Raw genomic sequence first — 27,522 nt, forward strand, 5'->3', positions numbered from 1 at the left:
CTACAACATGGCAGCTTAGTTTCACATGCATTCAAAAAGTTGGAACACATATCCCCATATTAAACCACGTCCTAATCAGAGAGTTGATATGATTGACAATCTAGGCCATGACATTGCCACATCACATATACACTACATCCACTTTAATTATAATTTCTTTCTGATGGGCCTTCTGCCGATTCTCGGAATAGATTTGCCAGACCCTCTTCTAGACAGATCTGATATTTCATTCAACTGGTTCATTCAACATTCCCTTCGGCTTCAGGAAGCTCATGGAATTCTGATAAATACATGCCAAGAAATGGAACCAGCACAAATAAAAGCTCTCAAGGAAGGAAGGTTCTGAGCGCTGTTGAAATGACCCCTTGTATTTATCCCGTTGGGCTGCTAATAGCTTTGTCTCTTTCAGAATCTGAAGAGAAGTTTGAGAAGGAGGGCTGCCTCAAATGGCTGGACCACCAGCCCGCCTCGACAGTTTTGTTCGTTTCTTTTGGGAGCCGCGGCACCTTGTCGGAGAATCAGATTCAGGAACTAGCTTTGGGGCTAGAAGCAAGCGTGCAGCGGTTCCTTTGGGTGTTGCGTAAGGAGCCTCCTCCTCCAACTGAATCCACGATGACTACCGAAGCAGATATGAGGGAGGTTCTACCTGAGGGTTTCGAGACTCGAATCCAGGACCGTGGATTTGTGGTGGATTCATGGGCGCCTCAGATTGCTATCCTCTCTCATCCATCCACAGACGGTTTCCTTTTTCATTGCGGTTGGAATTCAACGATCGAAAGCATCTTACATGGAGTGCCGATGATCGCTTGGCCTCTCTTTGCTGAACAGAGAATGAATGCCTTCCTTCTAGTGAAGGAGATGAAGGTGGGGATTGAAGCGTAGAAGGGTGCAGATGCATTGGTGAAGAGAGAGGAAGTGGAAAGAGCGGCGAGGGAATTAATGGAAGGAGAGGGGGAATGGAAATGAAGAAGGGGATGGAAAAATTGAGGGGAAGGCCCATCATTGAGTGACAACTGTCTTAAGGATGGAAAACATCACGAAAATGGTTTCTAAAAAGCGCAATATTCTCAACTGCCTACGACATTCCAATAATCTGAACCGCCTACAACATTTTTCACCGACGATCTAATGGCTGGAGTTTATTCCATCATCTAACAATCGATCTAAAGGGCCATAACGAGACAACGCGGCATGGAGGGGAGTTCCTTTCAGAGGGAACAAATATTTTTGAATACCTATCCACTCTTAAAACTATTTTGCAGATGGTGTAAGGCTTTATGAACCACAACCCCATGCCAGAATTCAGAGAGTTCACTCACGCAGTTGCATAAGCATTCGTGCCATAATCCTAGATTTACTTCTCTGAGCCCATTAGACTTGTATGCTATTCTTCGACACAAAAAATTGCAGACTTCTTCATGCATGGCAAATATCAGTGCTAAATGGTGTTCAGCATCCTTGTAATTATGATAAATTTCAGGTGATTGAATTACGATATAACTTTCAGGCAATTTAATTTGATTTGCAGATTCCAAAACATTTTAGTAATCAAATTTCCTTAATATTCTGCAATCTTGAATTTCATTACGTGTGCTCTTAACAACGCTCAGCAGACTTTGCTAGTTTCGATCAGAAGATTGCACCCTCACATTTCTTTGAAGGATCTGGATGAAATGGCATGTTTATTATTATTACTGGCAATGAAGTATCTATGGCGATCTGGCCTCTTCTGTGAATTCTACTCGTTTATTGGCATTCCATTTTAGTTTCTCTTTGAACCATCTCAGCTCTATGGTTGTTTCCCATCGATAAAGAAAATCCATGGCTTAAGGAGATTCTCATGACAGAGAAAAGAAATGAAAGCGCGAAGTCATACTTGACATACAGAAAATTAAGAAACCATGAAAGAAAAGAATTAAAGGAATCAGAACCATTATATAAATTTCCATTGTTCCATTACAGTTCAAGCAAAATGTGGCTTCTTGATAGAGGAACATAACATGCTGCATTCATAGACATTTAATTGCTTGCTTCCTGGACATGATTTCTCATGGATACCATTGTACTCAAATTGCAAAGGCAAAATACATCACAAATACACAGACAACAACTAAAATAAAAGAATCTTTAGCTCCTTATTGACCTACTACTACTCATGATGATCACCAGTGCTGATGTTTCTGTAAAACCCCATCTGATCCTCTGAGCTCATCAAGAGGGACCCAAGAATCTCGTTGCTGTCGCTGGAAGCCCACTCCATCGGATCCACAGAGCTTATGAGCGGCCGAAGAATCTCATGCACGACTATCCATCTGTTGCTGAAAACATCTGCAATCTTTATACCCACATAATTGACAAAGAAGGGTTTGCTGTCGCTCACAACCAGCGATTGCCCGTGGAGGAGAGTCTTCAGTCTTGTGCCCGCCGGAAGCTGCACCAGATCTGCCAAAGGCAGCCTCATGTTGGGAACCACATGGTACCTCACATTGTTCGAAAATTCTTGGCCTTCGCTTGAGAAAACGGAATCGTCGCTGAGAGTAAAGATGGTGAGGTTTTGCAGGTGCAGAAGCTCAGGGGACTTATGCGCATGGCCGAGGCGAGGATGTTGTAACCGCGATCTCTAAGATTGAGCGCTACATCTTGCAGCATGAAGGGCGTTATGACATTCAGGGGATGATCAGGACCAGGACTAGCTGATGATGATGGTGATGGTGACATCATTGCAGGAACAGGGGCTCCCGTAGTTGTGTCATAATTACTGTGATCAAGATCAAGATCAAGAAGCAGCTTGTCGACGCCATGGATCGCTAACAGCCCTCATTGAGAATGTCAGGATGCGAGACAAGAACTCCATTAATGTACACTGGATGATACTCGGCCGGCATCTGAGTGGAGGGAGAGATGGAATCTTGGCGGCCACCTCCGTGAGAATTACCTGTGACGACGAGGCTGCAGTGGGCGGCAATGGCTTCCAAGTTTGTTCCGTTGGGCAGCTTTTGCAGATCGGCGTAGGTGAAGAGGCCCTTGGCGATGTGGTGGGAGAAGGTCCATCATTGAGTGACAACTGTCTTAAGGATGGAAGACGATCTAATGGCTGGAGTTTATTCCATCGTCTAACAATCGATCTAAAGGCCCATAACGAGAGACAACTGTCTTAAGGATGGAAGACGATCTATTGGCTAGAGTTTGTTCCATCGTCTAACAATCGATCTAAGGGCCCATAATGAGACACCGCGGCATGGAGGGGAGTTCCTCTCAGAGGGAACGCCTTACGGCGTAAAAATAATAAGCTAATTGAATGTATATGTTAAAGATATTTTTTGAATATGAATAAATATACTATTTTCCTTTTTTATATGCTATATTTTTTTGAATGGGAAAATTAAAAAGAATAAGCTAATTGAATGTATATGTTAAAGATATTTTTTGAATATGAAATAATATACTATTTTCCTTTTTTATATGCTATAATTTTTTAATGGGAAAATTAAAAAAGAATAAGCTAATTGAATGTATATGTTAAAGATATTTTTTTGAATATGAATAAATGAAATAAAGTTGATCAATAAAGTTTGAGTTCACCTTAGCTTCAAGAGATTTGCACTCATATAAAAGCATAATGCGTCAAAAGTACCCAGGGTCAAAGGTACCAAGGATGAAAGAAGATTCAAAAGGTCATTCAAACAAGTTTAAAAGAGCTTTGCAATTTTCAAGAATGAAAGAAGCTTCAAAAGGTTATTCAAACAAGCTTAAAAGAGCTTTGCAATTTCCTTTAACATTTTCTTTAGGTTCAAAGATTAGGTACAATGGAGCAAATTTGGATTGGTTGTGTAAGAAGAAGATAATACCGATAGAAGGTAGGCCCTCGAAAATCTTGGATAGAGAATCTGGTAGAAAATTGTTCTTTGTCTAATTGTAGTTTAGAAATAAACCAGAAGTAATTGCCCATATTTTTTTCATCTACATTGTAAAAAAAAACATGTTTCCCTCGTTTACATTGTAACAATTTTCATATAAAAATAATTAAGGCATTCACAATGGGTGTAGCCTATTGTCACATACCCCGATAACCTCGCATGTAAAAGTAGGGAGTTAGAAGTTTTTATACAATTACCACAAGTAATTAATCAATTCACAACTCCACAAATCATCATTAACCGTAGATATACTATTCATTATTACATCAAGTAAATTGCCATCAAAGACAGTAAGTTTCATAACCATTGCATAACCTTTCGCCACCACTGTAATAACATAAACTGTCTCATGAATCCTTGCATCCATTTCTTGATATCCTTAAACATATTAGATAATCATGTACTAAGACATTATAGTTGTCACATCAAATAAAGAACCATCATCATCAAGGACTCATCATTATCAATGGACACAAAAGGCAATCACACCATTTGAACACCAATTTACCCTGGAAACCCCGTAGGGTGAAAACCAGCAAACGTTTAATCTTATTATTAAACGCTCGTGAGGGTTTTCACCCCTCACTCAATGGCTTATAAGGGATTCCATCCCTTAACCATTGTTATTAAAATCTTTACAATGAATTATCCATAAGCTGTCACATAACTAGCTAAAAGCTAATACAATTTACATGTAATCTTTTATTTACATACCGCCACATGCAACATTCCTTGTGGCATCATTGTTCTAGCAATGGACAATACTGCAGCTTGAACTCATCTGCATGGACGAATAATCCTTTTCCTGCCATAATGTTAAGCATCACTTTCCTTGGCACCATCTGCCATCGTTTCCTGTCAATGCAGTCATCAACAATCTTGGCAACAAGATTAGTTACAATATTATTCAAACAATGATCAACCTCTAAAGAGATCTTTTAATATCTACTCATATGCATGAGCACGCATAATATACTAGTTAACTAGTACATATATTCAAGTAAATTCTTGTTCTACTTTTCACAATGCTTATTCACACTAATGCATATTTCTCTCTAAGAGATCTAACCATTAGTTTTTACAAGTCCATGTTATCATTATCAACATTGACATCATGATTTCATTTATAAATAATCATATTATTTAGCATTTTCCCCTCGCTCAAGCACGTATTCGTAGAGGACCAAACTTTAACTTCTATTCCTTTAATATGCATTCTCTTTTCCAAGATGCAATATTAACTTCTATTCCTTTAATATGCATTTTCCTTTTCCAAAAATGCAATAGCTATTAAACAAAACAACACATATTCACTTCCTTACCCAAATAGCTATGTCTATAAACAAATAACACATACTCATTTTACAATACTAGCATAAACTCTTATGTTTTCCAAGATTGTCATAAATACTTATCTCTTCAGTTGTATCACCGTCAAGCTGAAGCTGCTGTAGACATGGAGCGCACAACAGCTGCAGCAATGCAGCTTGAAACAAGCGCTGACAGGGGACTGGACCGCATGAAAAACTCCAGCCTCCGCCCAAGAACCAACCTCTAAGAAATTTGATTAACCAGCAAATGTTTCAGTGCCAATCTCTCGAGGCATGTTGTGGATGACCAGCAGCCCTGACACTGATGATTGGAATTGCAGGTGGAATCCTTGTTTCTCTGTAGGTCGTTCCTATCGATTGGGCAACAACCATTTCCGGACGTCGATGTCAATGGTTATACTGCAGAATTTAGTTGCAGGAGGCTCCACTTTAATGGACACATACTTGTACCCAATCTCCACCTCCAACTAGTTGTCCTCAACGATAGCAGGCAAGGCTAGCATATACGCAGCACCCTCAAACCTGCAATAAGGCCTGCAACATTCCTCCCACGGTGCTGACCAGGGTTCGAATCCCCAGATGCGCACCGGAACTTCGTCTCCAGCCTCCACCAGAGGGGCACACAATAGCCGAAGGCAGAAGCTCGTGGCCATTGTTCACTCCAAAAGATAATTTAAGTATTCAATAGATTCTTCTCCAGCAATATCATCGTCATCGTTATTCAATGGATTCTTCCCTGGCAATATCATTCTCATCGTTCAGAGAGCAGGGTCATCGGGGTTGCATTGCGCGAGGGCTGGAACCCCAAAGAATCAAACGGGACCTGGCAGTTCGGCTCTGGCCATTAATAATAATGTTCATGCTGCTATCGACACTGCCTTATCTGAGAATCTGGTGAGGCTGCTTGAGTCTAACAACTCAAGTTTTGCTTCACAGCCGAAGCTTAGGATCGAATCCCACGCCGTCCTCTCGTACCGCCTATTACGAGCGAGACATTTAATGCGTAGTCCAGAGGGTTGATCACGCCTTAACCCCAGGCACGAATAACAACTAGAGAGCTTTTCCATGCATACCAGACAAACGGAAATTTTACAAACTGCTACCCCTTTCTCCGGCATCCGGATCTCCAATATTCGGAAAATTCATCCCCAAATCAGTTATCAAGAACCAGTTATTACCCGTGTAAAGGATGAAGGGTTCCACGCACAATGCGCCAAAATATTCTCCATAATTAGTTTTATGAATAACAGGAATTAGTTTTTAAACTAATTCGTAATCTTTTTAAAAGAATTACTACTTACTGTCTAGTTTTCACCGAGTTATTTAGGGATATTACACCTATACTAGCCTATTGTGGCATTCACATTATTTTATTGAAAAAAATCCATGTTTCCCTCGTTTACATTGTAACCATTTTCATATAAATATAATTAAGGCATTTACAATGGGTGTGGCCTATACTAGCTTATTGTGGCATTCACATTATCTTAGTGTTTGATGAATTTGGCTATGCTATGATCTAATACTCTTATTTAAAATGAAATTACTAAAAGACTTTAATTCAAGAGATTTATATTAATTATAGTAAAAATAAATTGGTCAAGTCATTGTAGTTAAATTTGAAGGAATTATTGCCAACAAAAAATGATGAAAATAAAAGTTTTGGACCATATAATTAAGTTTTTAACAAATTTTTTCATCAAAAGAAAACATTAAAAGATTAATAATAATGAATTGAGTTATAAAGACATCATTATATAGAAATTATATAATTTGTAAAAATATATTTTTTTCAACCAACATACTTGTTGTGGATTTTATTGATAGAGTAGTTTAGTATAGCAATTTTTTACCTCTTTTTTAAGGTATAATTTATAGTAAATCTTAATAGAAATCTTATTAGAGAAATTATAATTGTAAGTGGTTGAGTATTTACCATTTATTCAATAAAATTTACTATATCATGTAAAAATAATTATAGTGTTTATACCATAGTTACCAAGTTCATCCCAATAAAGAAAAAATATATGAAAATTTGTCAATTTGATATGAATACCATATACTCAAATTATTAGCAATTTATTCAAAAAAATTACTATATCACATAAAAATATTTATAATGTTTATACCATAGTTACCAAGTTAGCTTTGTCAATTGCATATGAATACTATACTATTTATTGAAATTCGAGTCACTTTTAGGATAAATGGTCAATTGATAAAATATTACTCAAATTATTGGCAATTTACCTGACAGATTGTTCATTCTATAACAGAGGAAGGGAATAACAACCACAACAATGAAATATTACTCCCAAAATCTTGGCAGTTTACCTAGATGGATAGATTATTCATTCAAGAACATAGCAAGCAAATGACAGTATCTACACAAAAGAATAGAGGAAGGGAATAACAACCACAACAATGAAATATTACTCCCAAAATCTTGGCAGTTTACCTAGATGGATAGATTATTCATTCAAGAACATAGCAAGCAAATGACAGTATCTACACAAAAGGATAGTATTGGGATGGAGGGATGGAGTCTATGCAGAAGGAAAGAAATTAGAAAATTAGAGTGGAATAAGAAAGTTTATCATTTTTTAATTTTATTTTAAAAAATAGAAAAGAATCAAAAGTTTACTGTTTCTCCATTTTCCAATTTCATTTTTGGAACCTAAAAGCCTAGAAAATAGGAAAGGGAAAAATATGTGGCAGTGTGTTAATTTGTAATAGAGTACTAATTATAAAAAGAGTGATTGATTTCTAAATATCTCTGTATTTATTAAGAAAGATTCTAAATAAATAAGTTTTAAAATTAGAAAATTATTATATATTTAATATTGAAAAGAATAAAAGTTTTGAAAAAAATGTTAAGTTTAATTTTAATTCAAAATAAATTAAAAAAAATTGAATAAAAAATATTGTTTTGATAAAGAAAAAAGTCTTTAAAATATATAAAATTTAATTATTTTTGAATTAAATTCGAATTCAAACTTAATCACTATGGTTGATCGGAAATTGAATCTATTTATATTAAAAACACAATTTAATCAATAATATACTGCAATAGTAAATACTGCATTATCTCCTAGATACCTAAGACGGCACTTTATGGAAGATGTGGGACCTCAGAAAGGAGTCGTGACTCTCCAAATTTTCTTTTTTATCGGTATCGTGTGGGGTCTGACGATATACTGGTGTCCAGGATAGATTTTGATTAGCCAATGTTAATAATTTGTAAAGATTATTAATTATTATAAATTAATTATATTTGAATGGAATTGTTTTAAGCGTGATTTTTTAGATTTTTTGGTGTTAAAATATAGTGGAAAAATTTGATATGAAATTTTGATTTGTATTATTTAAATTGTTTTTTACTCTATATAGATGTGGTACTTTGAAAAATTTAAGGCATTTTGACGGTTACCCATCAAGTTTTGATTTCAATTTTAGAGAAATTAGACCCATCAGAAAAACTTCCAAAAAGAAAAAATCTCAGTAAAGACAACTCTTATTTAAATGACTATTTCAATTTGAAATTTTTGTAAACACACAATTCTACAATTTTAACTAATATTTATTTATAAAATTTAAAAATTATATTATTTATTATTTAAATTATATTTTGAAATATACAATTTTAACAAACTTATAACCATTAATTTTTATTCACTTTCTAAATAAATTTGAAAATCTTATTAATTACTAATTAAATTATAAATAAAAATTCAAAAACATCTTTTTAAAAAGCCTAAGCAATGGCTAAAAGCAATAGCCTATTGAGAGGACAAAATGCTCTTTATTTTTTTATGAATTAAGAACACCATTCTAGTTGATATATAATTTTTAAATCACAATAAAATAATTTTATTATTTAAATTATATTTTTAAATATAAAAAATTATTTTACATTTTAACAAATTCTAAAATAGTAATGTTTTTCAATTTCTAATAAATTTGAAAACTTTACTCAATTTCTAAATGAATTTGAAAACTTTAGTGTAATTTCTAAAATTCAAAAACAACTACGAAAAAACCCTAAAAAGAGCCCTATTGCGTGGACAAATGCCGTGGATTCTTTTTGCAGGAGAAGATTTTGTCCAACTGTCGTGGATCCTATCAACAAAATGGTGGGGATCGGTAGACGGAAAAAATGGCCATTGGGAGGTAGCTGAGCATGAGGTGCACAGCTAACGTGCACGTGATGGTCGTCCACCCAACTAATGAGAAACTGGAAATTCTCTATATAGATAACACTCGCAGGTACGCAGACGCACTGAAGCAGTCGTCGAGAAATGGATTCCTTGAATTTGAATTTGAACGAGTTTATGTTGTGGTTTCTCTCTTGGCTTGCTCTCTACATTGGATTTCGTTATGTTTTGAGATCGAACTTGAAGCTCAAGAAGAGGCGCCTCCCTTCGGGGCCATCGGGATGGCCAGTGGTGGGAAGTCTGCCATTGCTGGGAGCGATGCCTCACGTTACTCTCTACAACATGTATAAGAAATACGGCCCCATTGTCTATCTCAAACTGGGGACGTCCGACATGGTTGTGGCCTCCACGCCCGCTGCAGCTAAGGCGTTTCTGAAGACTTTGGATATAAACTTCTCCAACCGGCCGGGAAATGCAGGAGCCACGTACATCGCCTACGATTCTCAGGTGCTCATTGTACCCTGGTTGTACGGTTTTTTTATTGAATTCTTCCCGTTTCCGTGGAAATTCTTGCTTGTGGAATGCTTGAAAATGCTCTTTCAAAAATGTCATTTCAGTTAAATTTTCCTTCAGCAGCTGCCTTTGATGGATTAGATTGTAAAATTTTTTCGGAATGTGCGCCTCTTAAATCATTTTCTTTCTTTCTTAATTTTTATTTTCCCTTTCAGGACATGGTGTGGGCAGCGTATGGAGGACGGTGGAAGATGGAGCGCAAGGTGTGCAACATGCACATGTTGGGAGGAAAGGCGTTGGAGGATTGGCAGCCTGTAAGAGACGCGGAGATGGGCTTCATGCTCCGGAATATTCTCAGTCACTCGCAGCGCGGAGAGACGGTGAATGTGCCGGACCTCCTGAACATCTGCGCCGCCAACATGATCGGGCAGATCATTCTGAGCAAACGGGTGTTCGAGACGGAAGGGGACGAGGCCAACGAGTTCAAGGACATGGTGGTGGAACTCATGACCTGCGCTGGATACTTCAATATCGGAGACTTCATTCCATCGGTGGCGTGGATGGACTTGCAGGGCATCCAGCGGGGTATGAAGAAGCTCCACAAGAAATGGGATGCACTCATACAGAGGATGATAGAGGAACACCAGTCCACAGCCAAGCAACGAGCGTCTAAGCCCGATTTCCTAGACGTTGTGATGTCTCAGAGAGACAACTGCGATGGCCAAGGCGGGAAGCTCTCAGATGTTCATATCAAAGCTCTACTGCTGGTAATGTTTTGAATATTGATAACGTTTAGATGATAGGCCAGGATTTCGCTTAAAGTATGCTTTAGAAGCATTTCGCTAATCCAGTTTTTGCCACCATGGTTTAGCATTAGGATGATTAGATAAGATCATGATAATAAGGAAATCTCTTACACAATGATATTTGGGAAATCTTCTAGACTGATGAGTTTTATACTTTACACCTTGGTAAATATTGTGTAAAAATTATAAATTATTGTTCATCGGTGCATTTGTCTCATAGCATTAATCCATACATTCTTGGTTTTGCAGAATTTATTCACAGCAGGAACCGACACGTCCAGCAGCGTGATTGAATGGACATTGGCGGAAGTAATCAACAACCCCAAGTTACTGAAGCGGGTGCATCAGGAGATGGACACGGTGATCGGGCGTGAGAGGCGACTGAAGGAGTCGGACCTTGCGAACCTGCCCTACTTTGTTGCCGTCTGCAAAGAGGGATTTCGGAAGCACCCGTCCACACCGCTCAGCCTCCCGCGCGTCTCCACCGAAGCGTGCGAGGTCGACGGTTACTACATTCCGAAGAACACTCGGCTAATGGTGAACATCTGGGGAATCGGGAGAGATCCGGAGGTGTGGGAGAAGCCGGAGGAGTTCAATCCTGACAGGTTTGTGGGTTCCAAGATCGATCCTCGTGGCAATGACTTCGAGCTCATCCCGTTCGGGGCAGGCAGGCGCATCTGTGCAGGCACTCGCATGGGGATTACGATGGTGGAGTACAATCTGGGGTCCTTAATCCATGCCTTCAACTGGGATGTGCCTCCAAACCAGGAGGGGCTCAATATGGACGAAGCATTCGGCCTGGCCCTCCAGAAGGCCGTGCCCCTCGTCGCCAAGGCCACTCCTCGCCTTTCTCTCCATCTCTACTAATTACCGATATGCCTGCACCATCCAAAAGTTGTTAGTGTTAAAAATAACGTCTGTTCCCCGTTACCGTTTGCCTAGCGGTTCAATATATGTGCACTTTACTTTCAAATTCCCTTGAAGCTGTATAATGTGCACTTACTTTCAAATTCCCTTGAAGTTATGGTGGTTCGATTATGTACGAAAGAATTGTTTTATCCAGGTCTTTTTGATAAATTTGATGTTCTTGGTTTTTAGATTTACGTCCCTAGACAAATTTATCGGTATTGTCAATGAACTCTATCAAATTATTTATGGAAGTGATAAACAAATTTATGGTCATTGCCAATGAACCTTATCACTATCAATTTTATAACTAAATTATTTATGGGAGTGATAAATAATTTATCCTATAAAACCAATAATATAAGTATGATGAATAAATTTTATTTGAAACCAATAATATAAGTACGGTCAATAAATTGCCGATAAATTTTATTCAAAGCCAATAATAAGTATGATGAATAAATTTTATTTGAAACCAATAATATAAGTACGGTCAATAAATTGCCGATAAATTTTATTCAAAGCCAATAATATAGATAGGTTCAATAAATTTTATTGAAAGATAAATTTTACAATTAATCTTTTTAGTGAAGTCATAAATAAATTTATCTTATAAAGCCAATAATATAGGTATGGTTAATAAACCTTATCCAAAAATAAATTTTACAATTAAACTATTTATTGGAGTGAAAAATAAATGTATCCCATAAAGCCAATAATATAAGTATGGTCAATAAACCTTATCCAAAGATAAATTTTATAATTAAACTCTTCATTGGAGTGATAAATAATTATTCCATAAAGCCAATAATATAGATATAATTCATAAACCTTATCCAAAGGTAAATATACAATTAAACAATTTATTGGAGTAGTAAATAAATTTATCCCATAAAGCCAATACTAGCAATTACACTAAATGTTGCAAAGGAAATAGCAATAGCATATGAAAAAAGAGCATAGATGAAGATGATGAGATATGTTATAGACCCTTATAAACACATGCAACATAACCCATTATAATACACTAATTCATTTATGAGAATTACGTTATTTGAGATTGTTAATAATGTACTTGTTACACATTCAAGTAAAGGAAGGGTGTTGTGTTAGATTGTTATTAGATTGTTAACAATGTACTTGTTACACATTCAAGTAAAGGAAGGGTGTTGCGTTAGATTGTTATTACTGTACTTGTTTTGTTGTTGATCACCTCTCTATCATTCACACTTTTACTCCCAAATTATTAGTAGGCTCAATTTATGCATAGATAAATGAAACCACATTCTACATAAGAAGCATAGAGCTATCCATTATATTTCACTATAGATCCCTACTTTTTCTTACAAGAAAGCAGTTAATGTATTACTCCTTTCTGTTCCAAGATATATGTAAAAATGCATTGACAAAGCTTCAGAATATGCAAAGGAAATGGATGTTCTCATTTTCACTTTCTATGGCATCAAAATTTCTAGTTAACAAAGGGGCTAGGTAGATGTTAATGGTCTAATTGTGTTAAGTTTCTATCAACATACTTCGAAAAAATGGGTGTGGTCATTTTAATGGGTGTTCTCATTTTCACTATTCATGGCATCAAATTTTCTAACTAAGAAAGAGGTAAGGTTGATGGTAAGAGCCTAATTATGTTGATGGCAACATCCTAATTGGATTGGATTTTGCTTGGTGATTTCTTAAAGGATATTGCAGTGAGTTTGATCTAAATTTTTTAAATCAATCTTTTGATAATTGTTCATTCATGTCTTTCTTTTTCTTATCTTTCTTTTTCCTTTAGTCATTTTGAAACCATAATTGTACCAAATTTATTAATGGAAAGAAGGCATCATTTTTAATTTTTCTGCAATTTCTAGCTCTCAACAATTTCAAACTCCCAACTTCTTTCCACTTCTAAATCCAATCTTAGAACTATGCCACTAGTTAGAACCATTTTAATCAATATAAAAATGTCACATACTATAGTCTCTGTAATCATTACATGAATTATTAACATGATATCAACCCAAATGTCAAATTTGGTAGATGAAGGTAATGTTCTACGCACGGGACAAATCTCATACTGAGACAAACAGTACATGATAGAAAAATTTGTTCACATTTTCTTCATACAATGAGTACGTGACTTGAACAATGATCTATGCCTCTATCAAATGACATTGGTCTAGAAATAAGACTTAGTGAGGCCCATCGTATGTCTATAAGAAGAAATGATTGGGACTACACTTACACACTTTACTTGAAAAATAAAAAACACTACGCTACTATTTTTATACATGGATAAAATCTAATTCTTCTAACATTTTCTTTTAATTACTAGAATATTAAAAATAAAAAGTCTGAGGTCCAATGTACAATCGGGAACAAAGAAGGAGATCCAAATTCCATATGCCTAAATAGCGTTATTGTCCTCTTTCTTATACATACTCATATAATGCGAACACTGTAAATCCTTTAAGCTTTGTTTCCTAGCCTCTGGAAATCCATGGCATAGCAACCCAGCAAGGAAGAGGAGTCCTCTTTCTTATACACACTCATATAATGCGAACACTGCAAATCCTTCAAGCGCTGTTTCCCAGTCTCCGTAAATCCATGGTGCAGCAACCCAACGAGGAAGAGGAGCTTCAAACGTGCTGAACAGAGAAGGAGATCCAAATTCCATATGCCTGAATAGCATCATTGTCCTCTTTCTTATACACACTCATATAATGTGAACACTGCAAATCCTTCAAGCTTTGTTTCCCAGCCTCTGGAAATCCATGGCGTAGCAACCCAACAAGGAAGAGGAGTCCTATTTCTTATACACACTCATATAATGCGAACACTACAAATCCTTCAAGCTCCGTTTCCCAGCCTCTGTAAATCCATGGCGCAGCAACCCAGCAAGGAAGAGGAGCTTCGAACGTGCTCAACAGAGAAGGAGATCCAAATTCCATATGCTTGAATAGCGTCATTGTCCTCTTTCTTATACACACTCATATAATGCGAACACTACAAATCCTTCAAGCTCCATTTCCCAGCCTTTGTAAATCCATGGTGCAGCGACCCAGCAAGGAAGAGGAGCTTCGAACCTGCTCCCTCAGCCCATCAAATGCAGGGAAAATCCCAGACAGATCCTGGAAATGCACAAAAAAGGTATTGGTGAGTACAATACACTGGATATGTGGCTAAAAAGACTTTCAATCTAAATACCTAGATAACATGGATCATGAATGAATGAATCAAAACGCAATATCACAAGAATAAATCGTCATCATTCGGTTTGGGGGAGGCAATGGGAGAAACATATAGTCAAAGGCGATCTTATTCGCAAGATGAACAATAAATTTTGGTCAGTGTTCTTCGTAGCTGAACAAGGAGATGGCAGTGAGAAAGGAGCCAGTGACAACTGACCTCGCTTTGTAGCACCGCCACACCAGTTGGATGGAAACGACCGCCCATGTCCTCCACCCGGGATAGTAATTCCTAATTTCTCCCTTCAATTTCTTGCTAAAAAATGTGTGCCTGAAGTGCTACATCGTTGTTCTTAAACAACTCATAATACTTCCAGGATCAATTGAGAAGAAGAATGGTATTTTCGGGTGTGGGGGAAGGAGAGAATGTGACGAGAAATATAAATGATATCAGATGGTATTGAGAGAAGAGAAAGTAGACATGGAGGGATATGAGATTGTCATATCTTCTGATAACTGCTCATTCGTATCTTTATGTTTTCTTGTTAACCGTCCTGGCCCTTTCTCTAATGAACCTTCTCTTTTTGCTGGAGAAATTAACTACATAACACAAAATATTGTTCGGCGACACTAGAGATGATAATAATACAAGGGATGGTATTATTTTAATCGTCCAACACAATGGTCCAATGGTTCACGACTGCACACCATGGCATGAGAGGGGACTTATTCTCTTATGATGTAAATATATATAATTTTCTATAATTAAATCTATTAAAATATGTTTTTAATATAATAATAAGTCGTGAAAATAGAAATAATACAAAAATCAAAAAGTTAAATAAAAATAAAATAAAACAAAAAACAAAATATTAGCAGCTAATAGAAATGGAAATTACTAAACAACTCATAATAAGACCCCAACCACTTACCTTATAAATAAATAAATTTAAATAATAATAAAAAATAACAAAAATTGAATTCCTAATATTAAACTATGGATAAACGTCATAACTTTTTGGTCAAAGTCAGAACTAATACCTAGTTATTAATTTGATGATTTTACTATAGTTAAAATTATAACGATTTTTTTATTTTATTTTTTATAATTTTAATTATACAGATTTTTATTTTTATTTTTATTTTTTTTACCAAGTAATAATGTCTATGTTTTGGCATTGTGCATGGCTACCATAATGTCTATGTTTTGGCATTGTGCATGGCTACCATACTTGGGTGGAGAGTGCTTGGCTCAAGTTTTATTTTTTAATATATATATGTTCTCTCTTTTACTATATATTGGAGTAGTTGTAGCAAAACTTATAGTTGGTGGTTTTGGGGCTCCAAGTTTCCATGCTTTTATCCATGGTTTTAATTTTTAATGTAGCCTTTTATCATTGGTAGTTTTTGGCCTCTCGATTTTGATAACCCCGATTTTTGCCATGGTATGATGTTTAAATTAAATTAAATAAATGATTAATGTAATGTAAACATTTTAGCTCAGTCAAATTTAAAAAAAATAAAATTAACAAAATAAATAAATAAAAATTAAAAAACCTATATAAATAGAATAATAATAAAAACAAAAATGATCTGTGGTATTGGTCCATGGTATGGAGAACCCATGGTATTGACCCATAGTATTCATGTGGAGTATAACCTATTTAAAGGGGGGAATTAGACCATCCTACATATATCTTAACTTTGGATAGTCCCGAGAGGGATCAAATCTATTTTAAGAGAATTTAAGAGATTTGATCCCTCTCGGGGCTTAGCAGATCTAGAATTCAAATGGATCTAGACTGATCTATTTAAAAGCCTTATACTCCATTGTAAATTTCTTGTGGAGAAAGAATATAGATTAATCATATGCATTGTGCTGACTAGTGATGAGTGAGAAGGTGGACAAAGGAAGTAATTTAGTAGGATGAACATGAGTAGAAGTATATAAGGATCCAGAAGTCAAATGGATCTAGACTATACTCCATTATAAATTTCCTGTGGAGAAAGAATATAGATTAATCATGAGAAGGTGGACAAAGGAAGTAATTTAGTAGGATGAACATGAGTAGAAGTATATAATTCCAAAGGATCTCCATCAACTATTTAATAAGTTACTTTGAGGTGTTAAGTTTCTTTATTTCTATGTTTAGAAATTTTCACAACAATAAATATGTAATTTTGCTAGATGGCCATAAAAAAGTAGTTAAACATATAGATACTTCCATTTCTTTATTTTGATATATATTTTTAATATTTAAGATGAGTGAGAAGGTGGACAAAGGAAGTAATTTAGTAGGATGAACATGAGTAGAAGTATATAATTCCAAATGATCTTCATCAAATATTTAATAAGTTACTTTGAGGTGTTAAGTTTCTTTAAGTGTATATACTCCATTGTAAATTTTTCTTTGGAGAAAGAATATAGATTAATCATATGCATTGTGCTGACTAGTGATAAGAACTTAGAAGGTAGACAAAGGAAGTAATTTAGTAGGATTAACATGAGTAGAAGTATATAATTCCAAACGATCTCCACCAACTATTTCATAAGTTACTTTGAGGTGTTAAGTTTCTTTATTTCTATGTTTAGAAATTTTCACAACAATAGATATCTAATTTTGCTAGCTCCACCAACTATTTCATAAGTTACTTTGAGGTGTTAAGTTTCTTTATTTCTATGTTTAGAAATTTTCATAACAATAGATATCTAATTTTGCTAGACAGCCATAAGAAAGTATATAGATATATAGATACTTCTTATTTGATATATATTTTTAATATTCAAATTTATTTGAAATCGAATAGCTAACACCATTGCTAATACCATTTTGATTTTAATAGTTAGTGGATCATTACTCTTTCAAAAGAATTTGAAAATTATTGAAAATTTTCATTATGTTTGCATTTTTATTATAACTATAATGACTCTACATTTTCTTTAATATGTCACTTTTTCATTAATAATATTTTGATTTTTTTCCCTTTTATGTATGATATTATCCTATAACATAAATTGTACCTTCTAGTCTATATTGATTTTCAATAAAAAAAAAAAAATAAAATAAAAAAATGGAAAAACTAAAAAAAAATTGTAGTTTATTTTAAAAGAAAATAAAATTTGGAAAAAAAGTTGTAGTTTATTTTAAAAGAAAATAAAATTTGGAATATGTTTATGTAAATTTCTTTTCATCCATGATATCATGATATAGTGTGTTGTTATATTTTGGTAATATTGAATTATTATTTTTTTAATTCTTTAAATTAAGTTAATTTATCATTAATTTTTGAGGTAAATTCAGTTAAAAAATCTTTAGATACATTTTTTTTAAATCTTTTTTTAATAATATACCATTCCTTTTCTTCTTTTTCTAATTGTGTGCCGTTCATTTTCTTCTTTTTCTAATTGTGTTCCTTTTCTTTTTTTAATCTACTGCGTTCCTTTCTCTTCGAAAACCATACACATACTTGAATCATATCAAGAGAAACCATACACATACTTTAATCATATCATTTAACTTAATTTTGATAAACATGTATTCATTCATTCATTGTTTGCTTATATTGATATTATATTTCATTCTTATTCTTTGTGGAAGCTTGGTTTCTATTTATGTTGCTTTTGTTCTATTTATATTAAATCAAAATTTTATTTTACATCAGTGATTTTATATTTTCATATTATAATAGTTGCATTGTTAATAAATTTTCTCACTATCAATCAAGAATAACATATGTATAGTAGTATAGTATGTTCTACCTAGTTATTATTTCCAAATTCAATAGCATGTTATTGTTTAGATTGAGTTTTCAATTTCAAATTTATTTTTCTTGTTAAACGAAAATGAAAATGTAATGACATTTATTTATTTTTAATGTTTATAGTTTTATTTTTATTTATGAGTGTCAAATTCTATTAATCATTTTCATTATATTTTAGTATTATGAAATGCTTCATCACTTTAGTTTTTTTTTTTAATTGTTTTATTTTATTTAGATTAATATTACAAAGTGCACATACTGGTAAACAAATCACTAGTTAAAAGATCACAAGAAATCTAATAAAATTAATAAATTAGATCTATAGTGTCTAATTAGATTGTAAAATTCCAATTCAATACAAAATTTTCAAAACTTCAGATTTGTCATGTTCCCAAAAATATGTTTATATATATGAATTAAATGGACAATCAAAATAAAAAAACTTATTTAAAACTTTGCGGCCCACACTCCTAACCACACATGAATGTGACCACGACTAAGCGAGTCAAATCGCTCTGCACGATGGCACACCACTAACATTATATATATTATGAGTTTATTCCTTGGCATATACACGTCGGCACACACTAAAGCTTTATACCATATATGTTTAGCCCTTGGCATGACACTATAGCTGTTACGTATATGTTTGAACCCTGGCCTATGAAATTTAATGTTTAAGTCAATGCTCGCCATGTATGGTTCAACCGTCGGAAAGTTTATCCGGACTCCTTTCCGGCACCAGGTGGGTGACGGAGTTTTAATGGTTCTTACCAACTCCTTGCCAGGTGGCCTGGCGCACCTGTGAGGCCACGTGATTCCTTGGGTGCTATGTTGTTGGTCTTCCCGCCCTGGACTCCCGCTCATTTCAATGGTGGAGATTTGCCATCCACATCCGAGGGCTCAAATGTATTCAAGGGTTTGGGGTTTATTCATAATCCATCGGGTCACACCTTTGGTTCATTTGGTATGCGAGACAGTCTCGCGGCGCACTCTGCTTGCTCATCCTGTGAACGATTCTTCCAACGCTCGGCCGGTTCCTCCTCCGCACCGAATGTTAAGGTTCTGCAACCACAATTGTTCAGGTATATGCTCGTATTTTCCGCCTACTGCGCATACCTGTCTTGCTCCGCCGTTATATATATATATACTATGCGTTTTGTTTCAGCTCAGGGTTTGACTGTGTTACATTGTTATGTTCATATGCTAACTTCCGACTTATCTGTGGGTGTGCAGGCGGGTCACTGCTACAGCCTTCCTACTGTTCGCGGAATGACCGAGCCTTTCCCATTGAATCCTCAGGTATGACACCATCCCTTAACCAGAAGCGAGACTTGGGGTTTGCTTCGTATGGTAAATGTTCTAAACATATGAGTGTCGAATGGTAATTCGCCAGAGGAGTTCCTCATGGCGCTTGTTTCGCCTATTTCCAGGGTTTGTGTTCGACCCATACTGCTGGGTTATGGTTCGCGGCCGTCCGTGATATGCTTGGTTCTGTGCAGCGCTTTGGTTTATTAAAGCTATTGTTTAATGAAGTTTCTGGCATTTATGCCCGGTTGTTGTTTGTATATACACTTGAACAGTGGTTTTTCGGCCTCCAATTCGGCCTGACTGAACTGAGTTTAACTCTGGCGATTGAACGCTCACCCCTTCACTTCTCATGTTTATATAATGTCTAATAATTACACTTCAGACCTTCATCTTTGCTTATTAGATAACTGTAATATATTTTACCGGCCTACCGGACATTTACAATACATTGTTTTGCTTGATGTGCTAATGGTTACAGCGACCGTTAAGAGTTAGTCATACAGCTCTGTTTATATGCTTTTTCCTGAATAATGTGAATATGTTACTTCGTTTTCTACAATCGGTTGGGTCTGTTCCATTAATGGTCGACTTCTATTTTAATGTGCCATTATTCTTGCTTGCAGTGTTGTAGATTGTTGTTTCCAACGGTTACAGAGTTGAACTAAATCTTATATAGGGTTTTATCAACATAGTATATGCATATATTTTGCTTGACGATGTTTGTCTGTACCTACAGCAGGGTATGCGACCATATACCAACGGCTAGGTGCGTTCGCTCTGATATGGTATATTGTTCAGTTATTTGTGGTGTTTGTTAACCGTTTCATCGTGTGCCTTAGCCGGTTAACCCTGGCGCAACGTTACACGATACATCTTGCGAATCGCTGTAATACATGATACATCATGCGAATCTGGTATCTGAACCCTCGATGCAGGGGTTCGCTGTGTATTTATATTACTGTGATCATTATTTAAGCCCTTTCCTGAGCTTGGAATAAAACTAGTTTTCTTTTCAACGATTACTGGTTCACGGCACTGGAATGAATAATGTATTTCTCAAGTTGTTTCCTTTCTTTCTTGCTGGGCGCTAAGCCCTTTAGATACTCGCTATGATGTACTGTTCTAAATGAATTTCTAATGTTCTAAATGAAATTCTATTGGTCTCTCTGGACCGCACTGGTATTTTCGTGAATATATATACTGCTGCTTGTTTATAACAGTTAGTCTCTGAGCATTTACTTATTTATGACATGTAGTCTCTAGGTATTTACTTAACCTATGTCGTACTGCCTTTCCTTCACGGATATTCTACTGTCATAACTTTATTAAGCATTTTAACAGCTAAAAGAGATTCAGACTCAGGCTATATCTACTGTCCATACCATTCTGTATACAGTTTATTTTTAGTTAATCTTTGTGATAAACTCGTACCTGGTCTACCAGTTACATGAATAGGTACTCCAGAAGTTCACCTGCATTTCATGCTTGCTCTTGACCACCCAACCTTGAGATCCATCATCACTTTGGATTCTCCCCCCGAGCTATCTTGCAGGCCTACAGCCCTCAACAAGATTCATGCACTTCGTGCTTGGGTTATCTGGTCCTTACCAGACTTAACCCGTTTTCTTGTTTTCTTTTCTTTCTCTTTGGAATTCCTCCTGTCTGTCCCAACAGCCCAGGGGTTCCCCCTTTCCAGGACTTTTCCTGTGTGAAAGGGTAGTTTCTTCAGTTTCATAACTGATTTCTTTTCTTTTAAAAATCCTCCACCCAGAGGCTGCCAGCATTTCAAAAATATATATTTCCAATATATTTAATTTTACCAATAGGATAATGTCATTATAGTTTTCTTTTTTAAGAAAAATAAATGAACAACAACTTCACATCAGTTTCTTACCACAGTAACATTCCCACATTTACATTTTTCCCGGGGTCATCACATCTCCCCCTCCTGGGATTGGACATCGTCCCGATGTCTATTTCCCTTAAATAAGTCCGGGTAGACTTTTCTAATGAGTTCCTCGTCTTCCCAAGTAGCCTCATCAGGCCCGTAGTGCTGCCACAACACTTTAACTTGGGTAATAACTCGCTTCCGCAGCCGCACTTCTCTCCGGTCGAGAATGCTCTGTGGTTCGACCAGAACCTCGCCTTCCGGCTCGACCTGCAGACAACAACACTTTCAGTCAATTTCTGTTGAGCATAACTGCTTAACTAAAACAACCAGATTAATTCTTACCCGAACATCTTGCCATCTGATCACATGTTTAGGATCGTACACATATTTTTTTAGAACAGAAACGTGGAAAACATTTTGAATCTTAATATGACTTGGCAGGGCGAGTTGGTAAGCCACCGGCCCCACTCTTGCCAAGATCTGGAAAGTCCTAAAATACCGAGGAGCCAGCTTGGCGCACCCACTCCATTGCAGTGTGCTCCTTTTGGCTTGGATCCTCACAAACACATGGTCACCAACCTGATATTCTTTGAATCTTCTCCTTCGGTCCGCAAAACTTTTTTGTCTATCCTGTGCAGCCTTTAAATTGGCACGCACTCTTTTCACCATGTCTTCCATTTCTTTAAGCATTTCCGGACCCAAACTCAGCTTATCCTCAGGTCCACCCCAACTTGAGGGCGTGCGGCATTTCCGCCCATACAAGACCTCAAAGGGACTTAGCTGTGTCGACGTATGATATCCATTATTATATGCGAATTCAACCAGGTGTAAATACTCTTCCCATTGGTTTGGTTTCAGCATCACACATGCTCTCAACATATCTTCCACTACCTGGTTCACTCGTTCGGTTTGACCATCTGTCTGCGGGTGATAGGCCGTGCTAAAGTTCAGCTGTGTTCCTAACTCAGCAAACAACGTTCTCCAAAAAGTGGTCATGAACTTTACATCACGATCTGATATGATTATTTTCGGCAGTCCATGCAGTCTAAACACGTTCTACATGAAAAGGTGAGCAATTTGCACAGCCTTATAAGTGGACTGCACAGGTATGAAGTGTGCCGCCTTACTTAACTTATCAACCACCACCATAATGGAATCATTGTTTTTCTTTGTCCGTGGAAAACTGGTTATAAAATCCATGGAAATGGTTTCCCATTTCCACTTCGGAATAGGTAAAGGTTGTAACAGCCCGGCCGGATGCAAATGTTCTGCTTTAATCTGCTGGCACTCCAAGCACCACGCCAAATACTCGGCTACATTCTTCTTTATTCCTGGCCAATAATATTATTTCATAAGTGCAGTGACCATCTTTTGGTATCCTGGGTGGCCAGTGTAGTGGCTGATGTGAAATTCGTCCAAAATCAGATTCCTAAGGCCATTCTGGTCAGGTACATATAGCCTTTTATTAAAATACAGCATTCCGGCACCATCTAATGTATATCCTTGCTGTGTTTTTCCATTAACTGATTGTTGTACCTGCTGTTTTATTTGTTGGTATTCAACATCTTGATCTGCTGCTGTTTTTATTTGCTCAAACAGAGAATTCCGCCACTTGCTGATCGAAAGTTCACACAAGCACTGTACCTTTCGACTTAACGCATCAGCCACCCGGTTCTCTTTACCTTTTAAGTGTTTAATCTCGAAATCGAATCCACTTAGGAAATCTGCCCAACGAGCTTGTCTTGTATTCAGGGTAGGTTGGCTGAAGTAATTTGTCAAGCTGTGATGATCCGTTAATAACAGAAATCTTCTCCCCAGGAGATAATGTCGCCACATTTTCAGCGCATGAATAACAGCTGTTAACTCTAAGTCGTAAGCAGAGTATTTCTGCTCATGGTCTTTTAGTTTTCTTGATTCATACGCAATTACTTTCCCTTCCTGCATCAATACTCCTCCCACACCCTCCTTACTTGCGTCAGTACATACCACGTAATCCTTATTAGGATCAGCTATACTCAAAATGGGTGCGGTGGTAAGTAAGTGTTTCAATCGTTCAAAGCTCTGTAAACACTCTGGTGTCCACCTAAATACCTTCCCTTTTTTCTGTAAGGAAGTGATAGGGTATGCTATCCTCGAGAAACCCTCCACAAATCTTCTATAATAGCCAGCTAGTCCCATAAAGGACCTGATATCAGCTACATCTTTGGGTATGGGCCATTCCATTATAGTCTTTATCTTCTCAGGGTCCACTGCAATCCCTTCTTTGGTAATTACATGGCCTAAATATTGGATTTCTTCCTTGAAGAAGTCGCACTTACTAAACTTAGCGTATAGCTGATGATCTCGGAGAGTTTGCAGCACTACCCTAAGGTGTTCCTCGTGTTCCTCCCGGGAATGAGAATATATCAGAATATCATCGATAAATATCAGCACGAATTTGTCCAAGAACCTGTGAAACACGCTGTTCATCAAACACATAAAGGTGGCAGGTGCATTGGTCAAACCAAAAGGTAGCACCACAAACTCGTAGTGCCCGTAGCGCGTTCTAAAAGTTGTTTTGGCAATGTCTTCTTCTTTAATCCTAATCTGATGATAACCAGATCGCAAATCGATCTTAGAGAACACTTTTGCCCCCTTCACTTGATCAAAAAATTCATCAATCCGAGGCAAGGGATATTTATTTTTGATCGTGAGCTTGTTCAGCTGACGATAGTCTATGCACATCCGGAGAGTTCCATCTTTCTTTTTAACAAATAACACTGGAGCTCCCCATGGTGATACGCTGGGGCGAATGTAATTCTTATCCAACAGCTCTTGCAGTTGCATTTTTAATTCTGTTAATTCTAGTACGCTCATTCGGTATGGTGCCCATGACACTGGTGCTGCCCCTGGTGTTAGTTCTATAGTAAAATCTATATCCATTTTAGGGGGCAGTCCCGATACCTCTTCTGGAAAAACACCCGCAAATTCCTGTACCACTGGAATATTGTCCAGTGCAGATGTTTTGTCTTTCTGGTTTGCATAGCCGACTTGAATAGCGTAAATTTGACATTTCTTTCTGAGGCATCTAGCTAGCTGGGATGCCGTAATGGGTCGGATCTGCACAGGGTGCTTGATCCCCTGCAACTCCTGCTGCTTTCCAAGGTCATCTTTGTAGTAGGTGGTTTTGGTCTTGAAATTTACTAATGACCAGTGTTTTTCCAGCCAATCCATCCCAATCAGGATGTCGTATGAACCCAATGGAAGTACATTCAGGTCCACTGTTATTGGCTGTCCTGCTACGGTTAAAGAGCAGTTATTAATTTTTGCCAAGACTCGTCTCTTGGCTCCCGTAGCTAGTTGTACCAGCCATGGATTTCTGAACTTTTCAGATTGTAGCTTACACTGTTCTACTATCTTTGGGCTAACATAACTTAAAGTAGCTCCTGGATCAATAAGAATAGCTATAGAAAGATTTGAAATTTTACCTTCAAACTCCACCATGGTCGGCTGGTATTCTGCTTGACAATCATCCAAGGCTGCGTTAATCCTTGGTACACTGCGTGCCACCTCCCCAACGGTCGATGCTTCGTGAATCTGAGATATCTGGTCCACTCCTTTCCGCTGCGGGCAGTTCTTAACATAGTGCGGTCCTCCACAACCCCAACATTGGACTGGAGGTCTAGCCATACCTTCAATATCCGACCTGGTAGACTGTTCGCTTACTCTGGTCTCACTGGCTGGCTTAGCCCAGAAGGTACTCTTTGTTACATTTCTGCTATTTTTTCCTTTTCCATCACCCTTACTACCGTTTCCGCGACTCCCTTTGTTATTACCAGCAGTTATGTTACCCCTTCTTTCATTCCATCTTTTATTTGAAATGTCTCCTTTTTGTTTATTCTGCTGGTAACAGATTCTCGCTTTACGGATAGCCTCATCCATTGTTCTAGGATTGTCAAACTCAATTCATTCTCTTATATATACAGGTAAGCTACTCACAAATCTCTGCACCTTGGCCTTCTCCTCCTTAATATATGGCACATAGTGAAGCAGGGAAGTGAAGCGGTTAATGAACTCGTCCATAGTTTTCTGGCCTAGTCATAAATCATGGAATTCTCGTGCTTTCTCATCATAGAAACGCTCGGTCAGATATCTCTCCTTGAAGTATTTCTGAAACTTTTCCCATGTTATGATCTGCTCACTTACTCCTTTAACAATCTTAATTTCTTCCCACCACAGGGTTGCTTTGCCCTGTAGCTGGAAGATGGCCAGCCGTGCCTTCAAATTACGATCATACTCATACAGCTGAAAATACTTGTTCATGTTAATTAACCATGCCTCCGCCGCTTCTTCCTGTTCCCCATCGAAATGTGGAGGTTTAATTTTTCGAAATTCTCCCTGCAATTCCATCTTCTGTCGTTTTGAGGTCTGTTGTTCCAGTACATTATCAGAATGGTCCTCCTTTTCCTCTAAATTTTCAGGTGCAGTTTGATAATTTCGTTCTTCTGTTACCCTCTGTTGTTCTGCACTGGGATTAGCTAACGGTGGGTTTTTTCTGTCCGACAAACTCTTAAGAATTCTTTCCTGCTCCACCGTCAATCGCGCATTATCTTCTCGCAGACGTGCCATCTCCTTTTTCAGCTCTTGAACAGTTTCTAATATCGCCAGGTTTGTACTGCGTGTCTCTTCACCAAGCTGTACCCACAGCTCTAGGTTTTCCCGAGGAACGCTGCCAGCTCCCTGCATTTCTTCTACTTTCTATTGTTGACTGTTAGCTGATTACTGTTTCTGTATTACCCCCTAATTAATAGAACAAAAGAGTCAGTCAGTTGAATTAATTCTCTCTTATATGTATATGAGATAATCATCCATACAACCGAATCTTACTGCTCCAGAGGCCACAGTATTGGAACCTCCCTCTAATACCACATTGTCATGTTCCCAAAAATATGTTTATATATATGAATTAAATGGACAATCAAAATAAAAAAACTTATTTAAAACTTTGCGGCCCACACTCCTAACCACACATGAATGTGACCACGACTAAGCGAGTCAAATCGCTCTGCACGATGGCACAACACTAACATTATATATATTATGAGTTTATTCCTTGGCATATACACGTCGGCACACACTAAAGCTTTATACCATATATGTTTAGCCCTTGGCATGACACTATAGCAGTTACGTATATGTTTGAACCCTGGCCTATGAAATTTAATGTTTAAGTCAATGCTCGCCATGTATGGTTCAACCGTTGGAAAGTTTATCCGGACTCCTTTCCGGCGCCAGGTGGGTGACGGAGTTTTAATGGTTCTTACCAACTCCTTGCCAGGTGGCCTGGCGCACCTGTGAGGCCACGTGATTCCTTGGGTGCTACGCTGTTGGTCTTCCCACCCTGGACTCCCGCTCGTTTCAACGGTGGAGATTTGTCGTCCACATCCGAGGGCTCAAATGTATTCAAGGGTTTTGGGTTTATTCATAATCCATCGGGTCACACCTTTGGTTCATTTGGTATGCGAGACAGTCTCGCGGCGCACTCTGCTTGCTCATCCTGTGAATGATTCTTCCAACGCTCGGCCGGTTCCTCCTCCGCACCGAATGTTAAGGTTCTGCAACCACAGTTGTTCAGGTATATGCTCGTATTTGCCGCCTACTGCGCATACCTGTCTTGCTCTGCCGTTATATATATATATACTATGCGTTTTGTTTCAGCTCAGGGTTTGACTGTGTTACATTGTTATGTTCATATGCTAACTTCCGA

At 37.1% G+C, this 27,522-nt stretch overlaps 1 protein-coding gene and 1 pseudogene across 1 annotated transcript; both read left to right on the top strand.

The window, feature by feature from the left end:
• The first annotated feature begins 357 nt into the window (after window positions 1-357).
• On the top strand, window positions 358-882 carry LOC149225546 (UDP-glycosyltransferase 72B1 pseudogene; annotated as a pseudogene).
• Window positions 883-9,507: 8,625 nt separating this feature from the next.
• LOC149225547 (flavonoid 3',5'-hydroxylase 1-like) lies at window positions 9,508-11,824 on the top strand. Its single transcript, XM_089377127.1, has 3 exons — window positions 9,508-9,909; window positions 10,131-10,682; window positions 10,971-11,824. Exons 1-3 carry the CDS (start codon window positions 9,547-9,549, stop codon window positions 11,586-11,588), a joined length of 1,533 nt encoding a protein of 510 aa, XP_089233253.1. The 5' UTR covers window positions 9,508-9,546; the 3' UTR covers window positions 11,589-11,824.
• The last annotated feature ends 15,698 nt before the right edge of the window (window positions 11,825-27,522 follow it).

This window comes from Pinus tabuliformis, chromosome J (assembly GCF_031772625.1).
Source record: "Pinus tabuliformis cultivar Carrire ecotype Pingquan chromosome J, CPIR1, whole genome shotgun sequence".
Classification (NCBI taxonomy): Eukaryota; Viridiplantae; Streptophyta; class Pinopsida; order Pinales; family Pinaceae; genus Pinus; species Pinus tabuliformis.

What these genes read in the sequence shown, in the direction of transcription:
- LOC149225547 (XM_089377127.1), top strand. Translation starts at nt 9,547, where the DNA reads ATGGATTCCTTGAATTTGAATTTGAACGAGTTTATGTTGTGGTTTCTC. An exon ending in ACATCGCCTACGATTCTCAG is followed by an intron (nt 9,910 to 10,130) that starts GTGCTCATTGTA and finishes TTTCCCTTTCAG; the next exon opens with GACATGGTGTGGGCAGCGTA. An exon ending in ATATCAAAGCTCTACTGCTG is followed by an intron (nt 10,683 to 10,970) that starts GTAATGTTTTGA and finishes TTGGTTTTGCAG; the next exon opens with AATTTATTCACAGCAGGAAC.